The 12721-nt window shown below is 65.0% G+C and overlaps 1 protein-coding gene across 1 annotated transcript in view; it reads right to left on the reverse strand.

Moving 5' to 3' along the window:
• Positions 1–471: 471 nt before the first annotated feature.
• The window catches only part of KIF1A (kinesin family member 1A), a 35749-nt gene continuing 23499 nt past the window's right edge, over positions 472–12721 (reverse strand). Inside the window, exons 27-48 of the mRNA XM_035544614.1 lie at positions 12527–12645; positions 12357–12442; positions 11913–12051; positions 11593–11761; positions 11074–11164; positions 10784–10902; positions 10552–10607; positions 9274–9382; positions 8946–9012; positions 8756–8840; positions 8393–8498; positions 3895–4009; positions 3619–3752; positions 3399–3460; positions 3134–3279; positions 2649–2861; positions 2458–2535; positions 2108–2232; positions 1820–1966; positions 1506–1698; positions 1309–1427; positions 472–750 (exon numbers count right to left, since the gene is read on the reverse strand). Coding sequence (XP_035400507.1) covers positions 708–750; positions 1309–1427; positions 1506–1698; positions 1820–1966; positions 2108–2232; positions 2458–2535; positions 2649–2861; positions 3134–3279; positions 3399–3460; positions 3619–3752; positions 3895–4009; positions 8393–8498; positions 8756–8840; positions 8946–9012; positions 9274–9382; positions 10552–10607; positions 10784–10902; positions 11074–11164; positions 11593–11761; positions 11913–12051; positions 12357–12442; positions 12527–12645 — 2521 coding nt within the window. The 3' untranslated portion in view covers positions 472–707. The remainder of the gene's footprint in view (positions 751–1308; positions 1428–1505; positions 1699–1819; positions 1967–2107; positions 2233–2457; positions 2536–2648; positions 2862–3133; positions 3280–3398; positions 3461–3618; positions 3753–3894; positions 4010–8392; positions 8499–8755; positions 8841–8945; positions 9013–9273; positions 9383–10551; positions 10608–10783; positions 10903–11073; positions 11165–11592; positions 11762–11912; positions 12052–12356; positions 12443–12526; positions 12646–12721) is intronic.

Genomic DNA, 12721 nt, shown 5'->3' on the forward strand with positions numbered 1-12721 from the left:
CGGGCACGTCTGCACCGCAGGGGACAGGCCCGCCGCGCTCGGTCCCCTCTCCCGGGAGAGGTGTCCCTGGGAGAGGGGCCGCGGTGGCCCTGGCACCAGCCCGCCACCAAGGCTCTCCCCAGCCCAGGGAAGGCGTTGTCCGGGGGCCGGGACCCAGCGTGTGGGATTTTATGACGTAAATAGAAATAAATACTTTATAAATATAATCTTAAACTACTGACACCTGATTTTGCCCTGCCATCTTTTGTCGACACAATAAATTAGGAAATCCCCATACCTAAACTACTGCTTTCCCTTCACGTGGAAGCAATTCCTCCTGATTTCTCACCTCTGAGCTTTACAAGACGCCTACCTCTGTAGATCAAAGACCAGCTTTTAACCCAATCTACCCTCCTTGCTCCCTCCCCTCCGAAAGGAACCTTTCTGGAGCATTACAGGTTGTGTGACATGACGGTCACCCATGAGGGGATGGGCAGAAGATCACATGCACACGAGAAATCCTGCCCAGGCGGGACCGGGCATTTGCAGCTACGAACAGAAATGAGTTTCCCCCGTGAAGGTGTAAATCGAGACAGATCCTTCCATGGAGCAGGCAGCTGGGGCAGCAGATGGTGTGAGAGATCGGACGTTAACATGGGGACTCTTGAGGCAGAATCAGCTATCTTGATCCTGCTGGCAGACGGATGAGGTGGAGGGTGTTTTTCAGGTTAGATTCTCATCTGGGCTGTTCTCCTTCTGGACAGCTTGGATCTGATTCGGAAACCGAGAAACAAAAGAAGTCAGAGATGTGGAAAGGGAGATTTGGGGTCCCCTGGGTGCAGGCTGGTGCTTGAATCCAGCCAGAGCCAGCAGGGCAGGGGGTTAACAGCAGCACTCTTTTGCCAGAGCTCGTGAATTTCTGTGCATTTATTCCTATTCCCCTGCTCCTGCAGCTTGAGATGATCTCAACAAGTTTTTGAGATGATCTCAAGAAGAGCAAAGGCTCAGTGCGCTGCGTGTGGGCATTGCTTTGAGCTCAGTCTCTGTACCAGCCAGGATCTGGCTCTCAGTTAAGCGGGGAGGAACGACCCCTCGCAACTCCAAGGGGGCAGAGCTGAAATCAAAATTAACACGATCCAAACTCTGCCTGCTGAGAGCCTGTCCCAGATGGGCTCGGGAGGTGCTCTCTGTGCTTGGCCAACAAGGACAGCAGCTCACCAGCCTGAGGACAACACGGGGACAGCAACTACCAACCCCCCTGGCACCGCAGACCCTCCACTGAAGCATGGACCTGCCCCCCATGTCGGGGGCTTCCACACACCCTCTTACCTTATGGACCCAGCCAGGAGGGGGTTGAAGGCGTAGAGCCAGTCGTGCATGTCCTTGTCACTGCTTGCCTGCAGCAGGATGCCCCGGTGCTCCGTGCACACCGCGAAGGTGTTGGGGGTCTGCTGGGGGAGAGCCGGGGGTCAGCCCCTCGCCCCACGGCGCGGAGGCTCCCCCCTCCCCGCAGGGGCTGCACCCACCTTCAGCATGGCCTGCTGGTCCTCGCTGTACTCCACTTGGGCCTTGGAGAGGTTGAGTATGGCCCTCTCCACCGAGTCCTTGTCCGAGTTGTAGATGTAGACGTACGGGCGCCTGACCACCACGAAGCGCTTCACCCACCCGTTGGTGTGGGGCTCCAGGAAGTGCAGGTAGCCCTTTTTGGAGACGATGGGGCTGCAGAGGGGGGACAGTGAGGAGGTGGCTGCGCTGGGGCGCTGTCCGCCCTGCCCAAAAGCACCAGCTGCTCCCCCTGCCCCTGTAGGGGTCCTCTCCTGGCCTCCCCAGTGGCTCCTACCTGACCCGGATCTCCTGAATGTCGGGCACCAGCAGACGCTGGGGCTCCTTCTCTTCCTCAGGCCGGCGGGCTGGGGACTTCTTCTGCTCCCCTTCCACCACAGGCTCCAGGTCAGGGCTCTCCACCCTAGGGGAGACCTGCAGGGCTCTGGGTGGGAAGGAGAGAATGGGGTTGGAGGAGGAGTGCAGGACGGAGGACACCCAGCAGCCACGACCGCGTCTGAGGGGTACGGCCACCCTGCTCGGTGGACAACGGGGAGTCGGCCCGACCTCCTGCCCACCCTCATACCTGACTTCCACGGCATTGTAGCGTCCTTCCACCAGCGATGGGCAGGTTGAGGAGGGGGTGAGGGTGGTGACCCCGAGAGCTGACATGGAGGGATCTCTCATCAGGGTCACAGACATTTCAGACAGCTGTGGAGGAGCGGAGGTGTGGACTGGAGTCTCTGCCCGAAGCCGGGCACAGCTCTGGCCGGGGCAGGGAGAGGAACATGCATATCGGTGCTCTGAGAGCATCCGGGCGAGCAGAGGGTGGCAGCAGGGCCACCCACCCGTGCCCTGCCAGCCCAAGTCCCCACGCATCCCTCCCGACCCTTGCCAGCCCCACAGACCCCAAAGTTTCCCTCGCCGCCCCGGTACCTTGCTCTCGCTGGCGCTGATGCAGACGTGGCTGTGGCTGTACTCGCGGTTGAAGGTGTGCGTGAGCAGGCGCAGGCACTGCGGGCGGACAGGGAGGATGGTGGGGCAGGAGGCACCTTCCTCCACCCCGCCACCTTCCTCGCTGCGTTACTGCCGCCACCCGGGACCCCTCCCCGGCTCCGGGGCGCTACCTTCACAGCCAGCTCCTTCTGCCTCTCGCTGGGGGTCTCGGGCAGAGAGCTCCGTCCCTCTGGGGCCCCGTCGGCAGACAGCGGGGAGGAGACGCAGGAGGTGCTTCGAGACTCGGAGTCCTCGCTGGAGCACGGGGACAGGCTCTCCAGGCCCAGCCGCTGGGTGGTCTCCAGCTTCTCACGCAGCAGCAGGTAGTGCCTGGTCTTCTCCACCTGGGCAAGGGCAGCCCCGCTCAGTGCCAGGCCTCCCCACACCCGGCTCGGGGGCATCCTTTAGGAGAACGCGCTTCCCACGCCTCGTTAACCCAGCCGCTCGTTAGCTGTGGGTCTGCTGGCACCCGGCTAGCAGCGGCGCAGTGGGGACAGAGCCGAGCGCAGCCCCGTGCCCCCCAGCCGGGACACCGGGGTGGGGAGCGCCGGGTGCATTCGGCGCCCACTGCTGCAAAGCGCGGCCTCAGCCCGGCGCGGCCCTTCCCAGCCCTTACTTCTTGCAGGAGGCTGAGTTTCTCCAGCTCCCACTGATGGTCGAGGATGAGGCTGTCGCTGCGGGGCCGCCAGCCGGCCAGGTTCTCCTCTCCCCTGACGTAGGCTACGGAGGTGTCCAGCACACGCCGGCGACGCCTCTGCATGCCTGTGGGGACAGACGCACGGCTCAGGGGACAGACACGGGGATGGGGGGGGGATGGACGCACGGCTCCGCAGCTCGTACCGCAGCCCCGCAGCGTTTGAAGGCAGAAGCAGGGCACCCACCTGGACTGCCGGCATCCGCCACACGGCACAGGCTCAGCTCGTAGACGCCCGTCACGCGGTTGCTGAAAGCGGAGGGAGGTGTCACCTGGCTGTGTGCCCCGTCCCCACACCCCGAGGGTGTTCCCCACACGCTGCTCCAGGGCAGCTCCCGTCCCGCGGGTGCTGGCGGCATTGCTTCCCCCCAATCCTCCCCCCAAAAAACCCAGGAGGGTGAGGGTACCTCTCCGAAGCCCGCAGGCTGCCGCTGCCGAAGAGGTTGCGGATGGAGCGGGAGGCAGGGAGCTTGGCGTCGCGGGAGTAGAAAACCATGCAGAAATCTTTGGTGATGACGGCGGGCTGGGTGCAGTTCTCCATCTGCAGCAGGGTGGGGAGAGAGGAGAGCAGAGGAGCATCAGTGTCAGTCAAGGGGGGGGAGGGTAAACCCCAGTGGCACCCCGACAGTGGGCGAAACACCAGCCCTTGTTTGCATTCCAGCTGCACGGAGCCAGATCCTTGCCTCAATGTATGCGGAAAGGGTGATGTAGATTTTCTCCCGGTACGGGGTGACGCGGTTGAGCAGCAGGGAGTTGTGCATGGAGCTGTCCCACGCCGTCTCAAACTGGTAGAAAGTCCTGCCGAGAAAAAGCAGAGCCGCTGAAACGACCCCCCCGAAACTCGGGCCAGCGAGCGAGGAGACGGCACACCCCCGGCAGCACTGCGGCAGGCCTGCGGGGACACACGGGCATGCACGGGACGTTTGGGGACAGCCACTCCGGGGGATGCAGGCTCAAGGCAAAGCCGAGGCAGGATGGGTGCAGCGGGAGGGGGACACGGCGCCCACGCAACGGGAGCGGGCGCAGGGGTTTGGGGTGGAGTGGGGGGCTCAGCTGGGGTGCGGGGCAAGGCGGGGAGGTGGGGACAGAGGGACAGAGGAGGGAATGTGTCCCCAGTGCTCGAGGTGAGCTGTCACCCCCAGCACACCGGGGCCAGGGCCCTGCCACCCATCCTGGCACCCCGGGAACGGCCGTCACCACTTGGGTGACGACGGCTGGAGCAGGAAGGGGGGAGATGCTCAGCACAGCGGGGAGCAGCTCAGCGGGGGCAGCCCCCCCCCCCAGCCTGTGGGACCTGGGGACCAGCATTCGGTGCCCGTGGGGCTGCCTTCCCCTGCTCTTGCTGCGCCCTGGCTGCTGCCCACAACGTCCCTGCTGGCCGCCCCGCTCCCCTCGCTGCGTTTTCCACCTCCCCGCCTCTGCACTGGGGCGGCCGGGCAGGAGCCAGCAGGGTGAGCACTGGTGGGACCCCACAAAGGACGGTGCAGAGCAGCGGCTGCACTTTTGGGGTGGGAGGACGGGGGGGGGAAGCAGGAGGTGTCTCAGGGTCAAGAGCACTGGGGACCGCAGCGTCACCCCCCTGCTGCTGGAGCCCCCCGGCTCCGGCCACCCACGGTCACAACGGGCCCGGGGCTGCCCCAGCCCCGGTTCCTGCATGAGCACCCTCAGGAAGCCGTGGCACAACGGCGGCACGGCAAAACCACGTCCGGGGGGGCAAGCAGCAACGCGGCGAGAGCCAGGGCTGTGCCGGGGCCGGGAGCGGGGCTTTGGCTGCGCCCGGGGACACGCTGCCACCGCCCCTGCTCGGGACAGCACGCTGCACAAGAGCGAGTCGCGCTCTGGAAGGCGTCGCGTACGTGGAAACCACATGAGACAGAGTCGAGGCGAAGGATCGCTTTTCAGACACAGACCACTTGAGAAGAGAGAGCTCCCAAGGGAGGAGGATATCAGAGAAGAGGAGAGTAAGGGGAAGGGGGGAAGAGAGCAAAAAGCAAAGGAACGAGGCGAAGGAGAAAGAGAGAAAAGCAGGAGGGACCAGACCGAGCGAGTACGCGCAAAATACCTAGTGTCATTTCCGAACGAAATGCTATAAGTAGAAGGCAACCCAGGACAAACACACACACGTACACACACAGAGAAACGAAACGTCAGAAAGCGTCGTCCGTACAAGGCCGGTGCCGACACGCGCCCTGCGGCGCCCGCTGCGTGGGACGGGGCGCGCAGGGAGGGAGGAGGAGCAGCGCAGCGCAACGGCTCTGCCCTGGGGCTGCTCGGGGGACGGGGGGAGCCCAGCAGAGCCCGGTGACCATCAGCGTTCAGCTCAAGGCCCGCGCCGTGGGACAGAAATTTCACGTAGGAAATTCCCCAGCGGGCACGGTGGCCATTTCCCGTGCCACGCGGGGCTTTGACACCAAGCTCTGCATCGTCACTCGCGTTCCCCCGATTGCTCCTGCTGGCACGGCCCCCAAATCAGGAGCCCAAAAGAGCTCAGCAGGGCAATCCCGAGGTTTACCCGCTTTAGGGATGTTGCAGAAAGCCCTCTGCAGCCCCAGACCTTCCTCCCTGAACTCTGCCCTCTCTGCAGGACCCCTGCGGAGGCGGCAGGTCTCGGAGCAGCCTCTCTGCTCTCCTGGGGCCTGAAAGGTGTCCGTGGTCAGGCCTGGCAGGGCAGAGCAGCTCGCCTGCCTCCGCCCAGGCAGCAGGAGGGGGTCTCCTCAACCTTCCCTGCCCCGCCAGGTGAGCGTCACCCTGCAGCAGCCCCAGAGCCCACGGGCAGCGCCAGGGCAAGCCCACGTGCTCCTGCGGCCATCTGTGCCGTCCCCGAGCACCCTGCTGGGACAGGGTGCCACCGGAGGGACAGACAGACAGACGGATGTCCCCTGGCATCCCCAAACGGGAGCGGCCTCTGGATGCTGCAGGTGGCACTTGGCAGACCCCGGCCCCAGTCTCCCTGATGCAGTCACCGTCGCCACCCCGCCGCGTGTACGCTGCGCCTACGCACGCAGGAGGGCTGTGCGGGTGCTGGCAGCCCCCACAGCGGCTGCAGGGCGTGCGTACGACACGCACACGCTCCCACGCAGCCCAGCACCCAGCACGGGTCCCCAGCACCCTCCCCACGCAGGGCTGGGGCAGGAGCAGGGGGGGACGGAGCCACGGGTCCCTGGCCAGATGCCGGAGAGCAGCGAAGTGAAAAGGCGAGAACAAAACCAAAACCAGGCGATGGGAGCACAGGCCAGCGAGAGCGAGAGCGAGGAGGAGCGAGATCGCGATCCAAACAAACAGCAAAACCCGCGGGGAAGGGGCGGCGTGAGAGAGAGGTGCCCGGGATGTGGTGAGAGGAGGAAGACGTGGAGGGGGGGGCTGGAGGCCCAAGTGCCGCCACCGGCGGGAGTGAGAGTGCTGAGGTGCGGGGGAGAGAGAGGGAAAGAGCAGAGCGGGGTGGAAAAAAAACCAATGGAAACAAATAATACCTAGGCATATCCGAATCAAGAAACTGCCTGCGAAAACACAAAACAATCACATGGTTAGTGTGGGCTCGGGTGGGCAGCGGCAGCAGCGGGTTTGGAGAGAAGCAAGGAAGGCTCTTGGGCGCTGCCCGCCGCACCCCAGCGCTGCCTGGGCATGCGGCGGGCAGGAGGGAGGGTGCCGGGGAGCGCCGAACGTCCCTGCAGAGGCTGCCCCAAAAGGTCCGGGAGGCTGTGGGAGATGGGCAGAGGCAGGGCCTGCTGTCGGCGATGGAGGCTGCGTGGCGGCCGGTAGCAAAGCGGGGAGCAGAAGCAGGCTGGGAGGAGGGCGAGGCGGGCGCCGCTCTGCCCGCTGCCACCCTCGGCCTCGCGCCCCCGGCAGGTGTCTGGGGTCGGAGCATGCAGGACCGCGGCGGGATGGAAGCGCGGGGTTGCTGCAGCGGCCCCTCGGCATCTTGCTGGGAGCCAGCGTCCTCCGTCCCCCGCCGTGCCAGCCGGCACCCGCCGCTGCCCCCCGGCCCCGTGCCCGGGCTCCCCAGGGAGACGGCGGGTACCCCGTGGCCCTGCTGCGGGGCTTGCTCCCAGGCAATCCCCCCAGCAGGTGGGCGAGACCAGCTCCTGCAAACCCCACGTCCCCATCCGCCTGCTCCCCTCCCCGAGCACCCCGGGGAGACGCGCGGAGCCTCCTGCCCCGCACGCGGGGGAAGGCAGGAGCCACGTTCCCTCTGCCTGGCTGCACCGGGGATGCCGGAGACCAGATCTGGCAGCATCCCAGACAGCAGAGGCTGATGCACATCAGGGCAGCCCCGCGAGCCTGGCTGTCGCATCCGCCCGGCTCCTTTGCATCTGGCAACAACCGCCATGGCTCTGCCGGTGTGAATCCTCCTCGCCCCGCCGTCCCGGGCCACCAGCCTCCTGCCTGGCCTCGCTTTGCTGTCCCAACGGGTGTGACAACGCCCGACGCTCACACGCGCACCCCGGCCCCGTGCCTGGGCGCTCCCTGCCTGCACTGCAGGGTGGCACCTCGCAGCCAGAGCTTTGTCACCGAGACACCAGCCTCCCCGGGGAGGAGTGACCCAGCGGTCCCAAAAATGAGGGGAAAGATGGTCCTGCTGCCATCCGGGATGCTCCTATGCCAGGAACTGTGCTCCTATGCTGGGAACTGCCCTGCTCACTGCTCAGGACCGGCCCCCGCCGCTCCCCGAGCCACCAACGCCCAGCCCGACTCTCACCCCCAAATGTCACAGCACCCCACATGCACACGCTCCGACCACGTGGGGTGGCCACACCACAGCCTCGGTGCGGGGACGGCCCTGCCAGGGCAAGCGTGAGGGGCTTTCCCCCACGGCCCCAGACACCATGGGCACGAAGCAGCATTTCCAGCCGTTTAGCCAGGACGCAGGACAGAGTCTGTGGCAGGGTCAGCACAACCTCCTGTCACTGTCACTGAACAGGACCCTGACCCCGACACGCCACATGGCCACCCACGGTCTGGAAGGGCCTCAGGGAGGAGGAGGAGGAACGGGGCTGGTGTCCCAGGCTTTGGGGGCTCCGTGAGACCCTCTGCAGCTCGAGAAAAGCAGCACCCCCCCTCCCAAAGCAGCAAGGGCCAGCAGGACCCCGCAGAGGGGCTCAGAGCGCCCAAGGGAGAGGGGGGTCCCCACATCTCCCCCAGTGCTGCAGCCGGGGGAAGAGCAAGAGAAGCAGTGGCACGCACCGGTCATCCTGGGAAGGATGGATGTAGCCAGAGGACAGGATGTTCAGGGACAGGATGTTGGGGTCGATGAGAGACTCGTCAGCTTCTGGGGTGTTCCGGATCCGACCTGCAAATGCAGCAGGACCCGCTCAGATCCTCTGCCAGGGTCCTCGTGACCGGCGTGGGTCTCCCTTGCGTCCCAACTGGTGCCCAGGACCATGATGGCCCCGTGGTGGCACACAGGGAGCAGTCACCTCTTTGCTATTTCAATCACAATAGCAGGCAATAAGTGGGAAAGGGAGAGGGAGAAGAGGAACAAATCCCTAAGGATGTGGGGAGGATTTTGGGGGGAGCTCCGATGCCGCCCCACCCAGCTCTGCTTACCCACAACCAGCTCCCGCACTTCCTTCCAGCGGATCAGGCTGCCCGTTTCATGCACCAAGGTGACGGTGATCCTTCTCTGGATACCCTGAGACCCCCCGAGGCCAGCGAGAAAAGGGCAGTGGTTAGTACAGAGCCTGGGCAGCGAGGCAGGAGCCAGGCAGGGTGCAACAGGGACTCGGGGAGGGAATACCTGGTGGAGCAGGAAGGTGCCGTGGCATGGCATGCCTCCGCGGTGGTCCACAACGGCCGGGATGTAGCTGGAAGAGAGGATGATGGTGGGACACGGCTCTGCTCGTGTGCCCAAGCCCACCACGCTTCTCTTTCGCCAAAGAACCGCAAGCAGGCAGCACCGTTCACCCAGAGAGGGTGCCGGGGCACCTCGCGTCCCCAGACACTCCGCACACCACCACTGGGGCAACTGATCCCGAGGAAGAAGGAATCCTCGCTGCTCGGGGGTGCCCCTGGGGAGCTTGCACATGCAGGCATGACCGTGCCCAGGGCTCACAGGCAGGACTTACTCGCCATTGGCCTCCAGCTCGCAGATCTCGAAGAAGACCATCAGGTCGTACTTGCACTGGCAGGGTCCGGCACTGGGACGAGTCATGGTGCTCAGTTTGGTGGCAGGCACTGCAGCAGGTGGGAAGGACAACTTAATGCCGAGGCAGGGAAGGAGGAGGCTGCTGCTGAAGTTTGGAGCCCGGCACATAGCAGCAAGCAGGGGAAGGCAGAGCAGGCAAGGGAGCTGGGGTCAGACAGGCGGAGCCACCAAGCAGGGCAGCAGCAAGGCAGAAGGCAGTGTGGGGGGGACACTAGTCCAGGGGGACACAGCCCCATCCTGGGGACCTCGCTGGCCGTCGTGTGCTTCCTCCCGCTCCCAAAGCAGAGCAGCGAGAGTTCAGGATGGGGCTTCCCCCGGAGACACCCATCCCAGCCCTGCAGCCCCAGCAGGTGCAGGGACAGGACCCAAACCACACAGCACCGTTCCAGCACCAGGGGAGCAGCTTGTGGACAGCCGGAGAGGGGCGGCCGGCGCATATCCTTCGGTGCTGGAGCGGGATGCGGGCAGGCATCACAGCAAACCACCGCACTCGGCCGAACCAGAGCAACTCGGGTCTCAGCAGCCAGAGGCAGTGGAGACTTGCCCAGCCCCTGCAAGGGCGGCTTCAGGAGCTCCAGGCACTGCGTGCCCCAGGGGACGGCTGCGGCAGGAGACCCGAGGAGCCGCTGGCCCTGCTACAGCCCCGTGCGGGCACGAACCCGGCTTCTGCGCCTTCCCGACTGCACGGTCCGTGGCGGGCAGGGGCGGCGGGCAGGCGGGCTCCTCCACACCGTGCCACAGGAGGGAGGTAGCGGCGGTGGCGGCTGCCAGCACGTGCCCGGAGAGCGTGTCCAGGAGCGAGCCCGCCAGGGCAGCTGGCACCGAGCACCCGGTGAGCCGGAGGGGTTTGGTGTGCTCTTGTGGGGAGGGAGGGAGGGAGGGAGGGAGGGAGACAAACAGAGAGGCCAACACAAAGCAAAGCGGTTACACCCAGACACTTGGCACGAGGGAGGGGGGACCACGGGGCTGCCGTGAGCACAGGGGAAAAAGCACTTGCAAAGGGGTTTGCGTCAGCCGTACACTGAGCGAGTGGGTGCTGAAGGGCCTCCGGGTGCTGTGGTGCACAACATATTTTGTGACGCCCCCTCAGGCCCTGCCCTGCAAGCCCATGGCAAGAGGGCGCAGGGAGCCGGGCGCAGCAGGGGACCTAGTCTGCAGTCTGGGGACTGCAGGAGAGGGGCAGGACGCGGTCTCCTACCTGGCTTGGAGAGCGGCATCACCCGGGGGAAGTGGCGCCGGGATGGCCTCAGTGGGCTGTAGAGAGAACAGGCTCGGATAAAAGCACCTGCAGCAGGAACTGGCAAGGGGTCCCCAAATCCGGCCTGGGGCCACCTTCCTCCGCACCCCTGTGAAGCCAGGGTGCTCTCCCAGCCCAGCCCCGCGGCACCAGGGGAAGGCAGGAAGACCGGCACGTGGCCAGGGGCACCCACCTGAGGACGTCCTTGCAGAGAGGTGGGAAGGGGTGTTGCTGATAGTGCCCAAAAACTTCAAATACAATCGGCTGGCTCTTGATGTACTCGATGAAGGACTTGGTCACCTCCACAGCAATCTGAGAGAAAAAGCATGCAACCATGCTGTCTGGTTTAGAACGGGATGTGATGCACTGAGAAAACAGGCACTGGGGAAGAAGGGGCTGCTCTGGGGAGATGATCTGCCTGACACCCTAGGGAGACACCAGCAGCTGGGGGGGTGAGGGGGTGCCCAGAGGCAGGGTACTCACGTTTTGGACGTGGTAGAAACCCAGCGGCGGCCCTCGCCCTGTGTTCTTCAAGGGCTCCGTTGAAAAGGCCTCGTCGTGGCGATGGATGAAACTGCAAAGGGAAGGGAAGGTGTTCGGGGGCTGCAGAACAGTGCAGCAGGTGTGTGTGAGGGAACAGGGAGGGGAGAGTGGGTAGGGGCCAAGCCTGTGCCCCACACAGGGCTGTGTCCTGTCACCTGGCCTAGGCTGACACAGAAAACCCGCCCCACGCTAATCTGCAGCCCCCCAGCGCCTATCAGACGCTGTCTTCAGCTTTCACCAGTGACCAAATGTGTGTCCAGGCTAACACGCACGCTCACCCTGCACCTCTTGGTTTTGCCTCCCCTTCCATGAAAGCCATGGAGCGGAATTAAGGACGAGAGCAGAGCGTGGGATGAAGCTCCCAGCGCTACCCCTGCCTGCCTCCTCCTGGGGCAACCAGAGGAGGTGAAGGCCAGAGCGTGGAGGGAGAAAATGGGCTGGGGGCCACCGTGGTCTCACTTGAACTGGCAGAAGATATCTGCATATTCTGCTGAGATGCTGGAGGCTTGCAGGACAGTCACTCGGAAAGTGAAGATGCTGCCCAGCTTCAGGTGGTCCAGAGCTGCCTCCAGGGGCCCATCCATTGTGGACTTCTCTGGGCTGTCCAGGAGAAGGTCCTCTGGTGTCACTGCGTGGAGAAGAGAGCCCTCGGACGTCAGGAGTTGTCTTCCTGACGCCTGCCAACAGCTCTGCACTGCTGCTGGGCGTGAGCTGCCAGAGGCGTGGGCTTGCAGTGCTCAGATGGCCCCGGTGGTGAGTGCGGGTGGCTCGCCACTCACCTGCGCAGGTGTTGTTGTTGACTTCATCGGCGGAGGGCCCCAAGTCACTGATCTGCCCCTGGCCTTCGACGATGCGCAGCTCCTCCTGGGAGGTTCCCGAGCGGGACATCCCCACGGCGGGGCAGGACTCGGACTGGAACTGCAGGGGGGCGATGGAGAAGCGTGCCTGAGGGAGGCCGGTGCTGCTGCCACCACGGTGCCGAGCACGGGTACAGCCACACGGGCAGCTCCGGCTCGTCCGTCGCGCCCCACAGCAGCCCCCCCAGGACAGGGCTCCTCGAGCAGTGGGACCAGGGCCAGATGTCACCCAGAGCGTGCTTTGCACCGCCCGACGGCTGGGACAGGGCAGAGAGCAGCACGCTCCTTCAAACCCCAGGGGACAAGCATGCCTCAGAGAGCAGCGGCTCTACAGACAATGCCCCCGTGCCACCGCCGCGGCCGTACCTTCTCAAAGTGCTGGTCATCGAAGGATATCTTTGCCGTCCCTGACTGCCGCACTCCGGAGCCATAGTCTGGGGCCTCCTCGTCGGCTGGGGGAGGAAGGTGCCGAGGCGTTAGCGGGGGAGCCCCGGGGGAACGCGCGGGCCGAGGCGACGCGGGGCCTCGCCTCCTACCTGAGATGGCCTGGACGGCCACGCGCAGGAAGCCCTTCACCTCGCCCTTCTCGCTGACGATGGCCACGCGATGGACCAGGGGCACGGGGTACAGCAGGTTGCTGAGGTACACGAAGGCCCTGCCGGGGGGGGAAGCGACACGGGGAGCGCCGTCACCGCCCCCGCCCGCGCGTCCCCAGGCGCGGGTGGCGGCCG

This window comes from Cygnus atratus, chromosome 9 (genome assembly GCF_013377495.2).
Source record: "Cygnus atratus isolate AKBS03 ecotype Queensland, Australia chromosome 9, CAtr_DNAZoo_HiC_assembly, whole genome shotgun sequence".
NCBI lineage: Eukaryota > Metazoa > Chordata > Aves > Anseriformes > Anatidae > Cygnus > Cygnus atratus.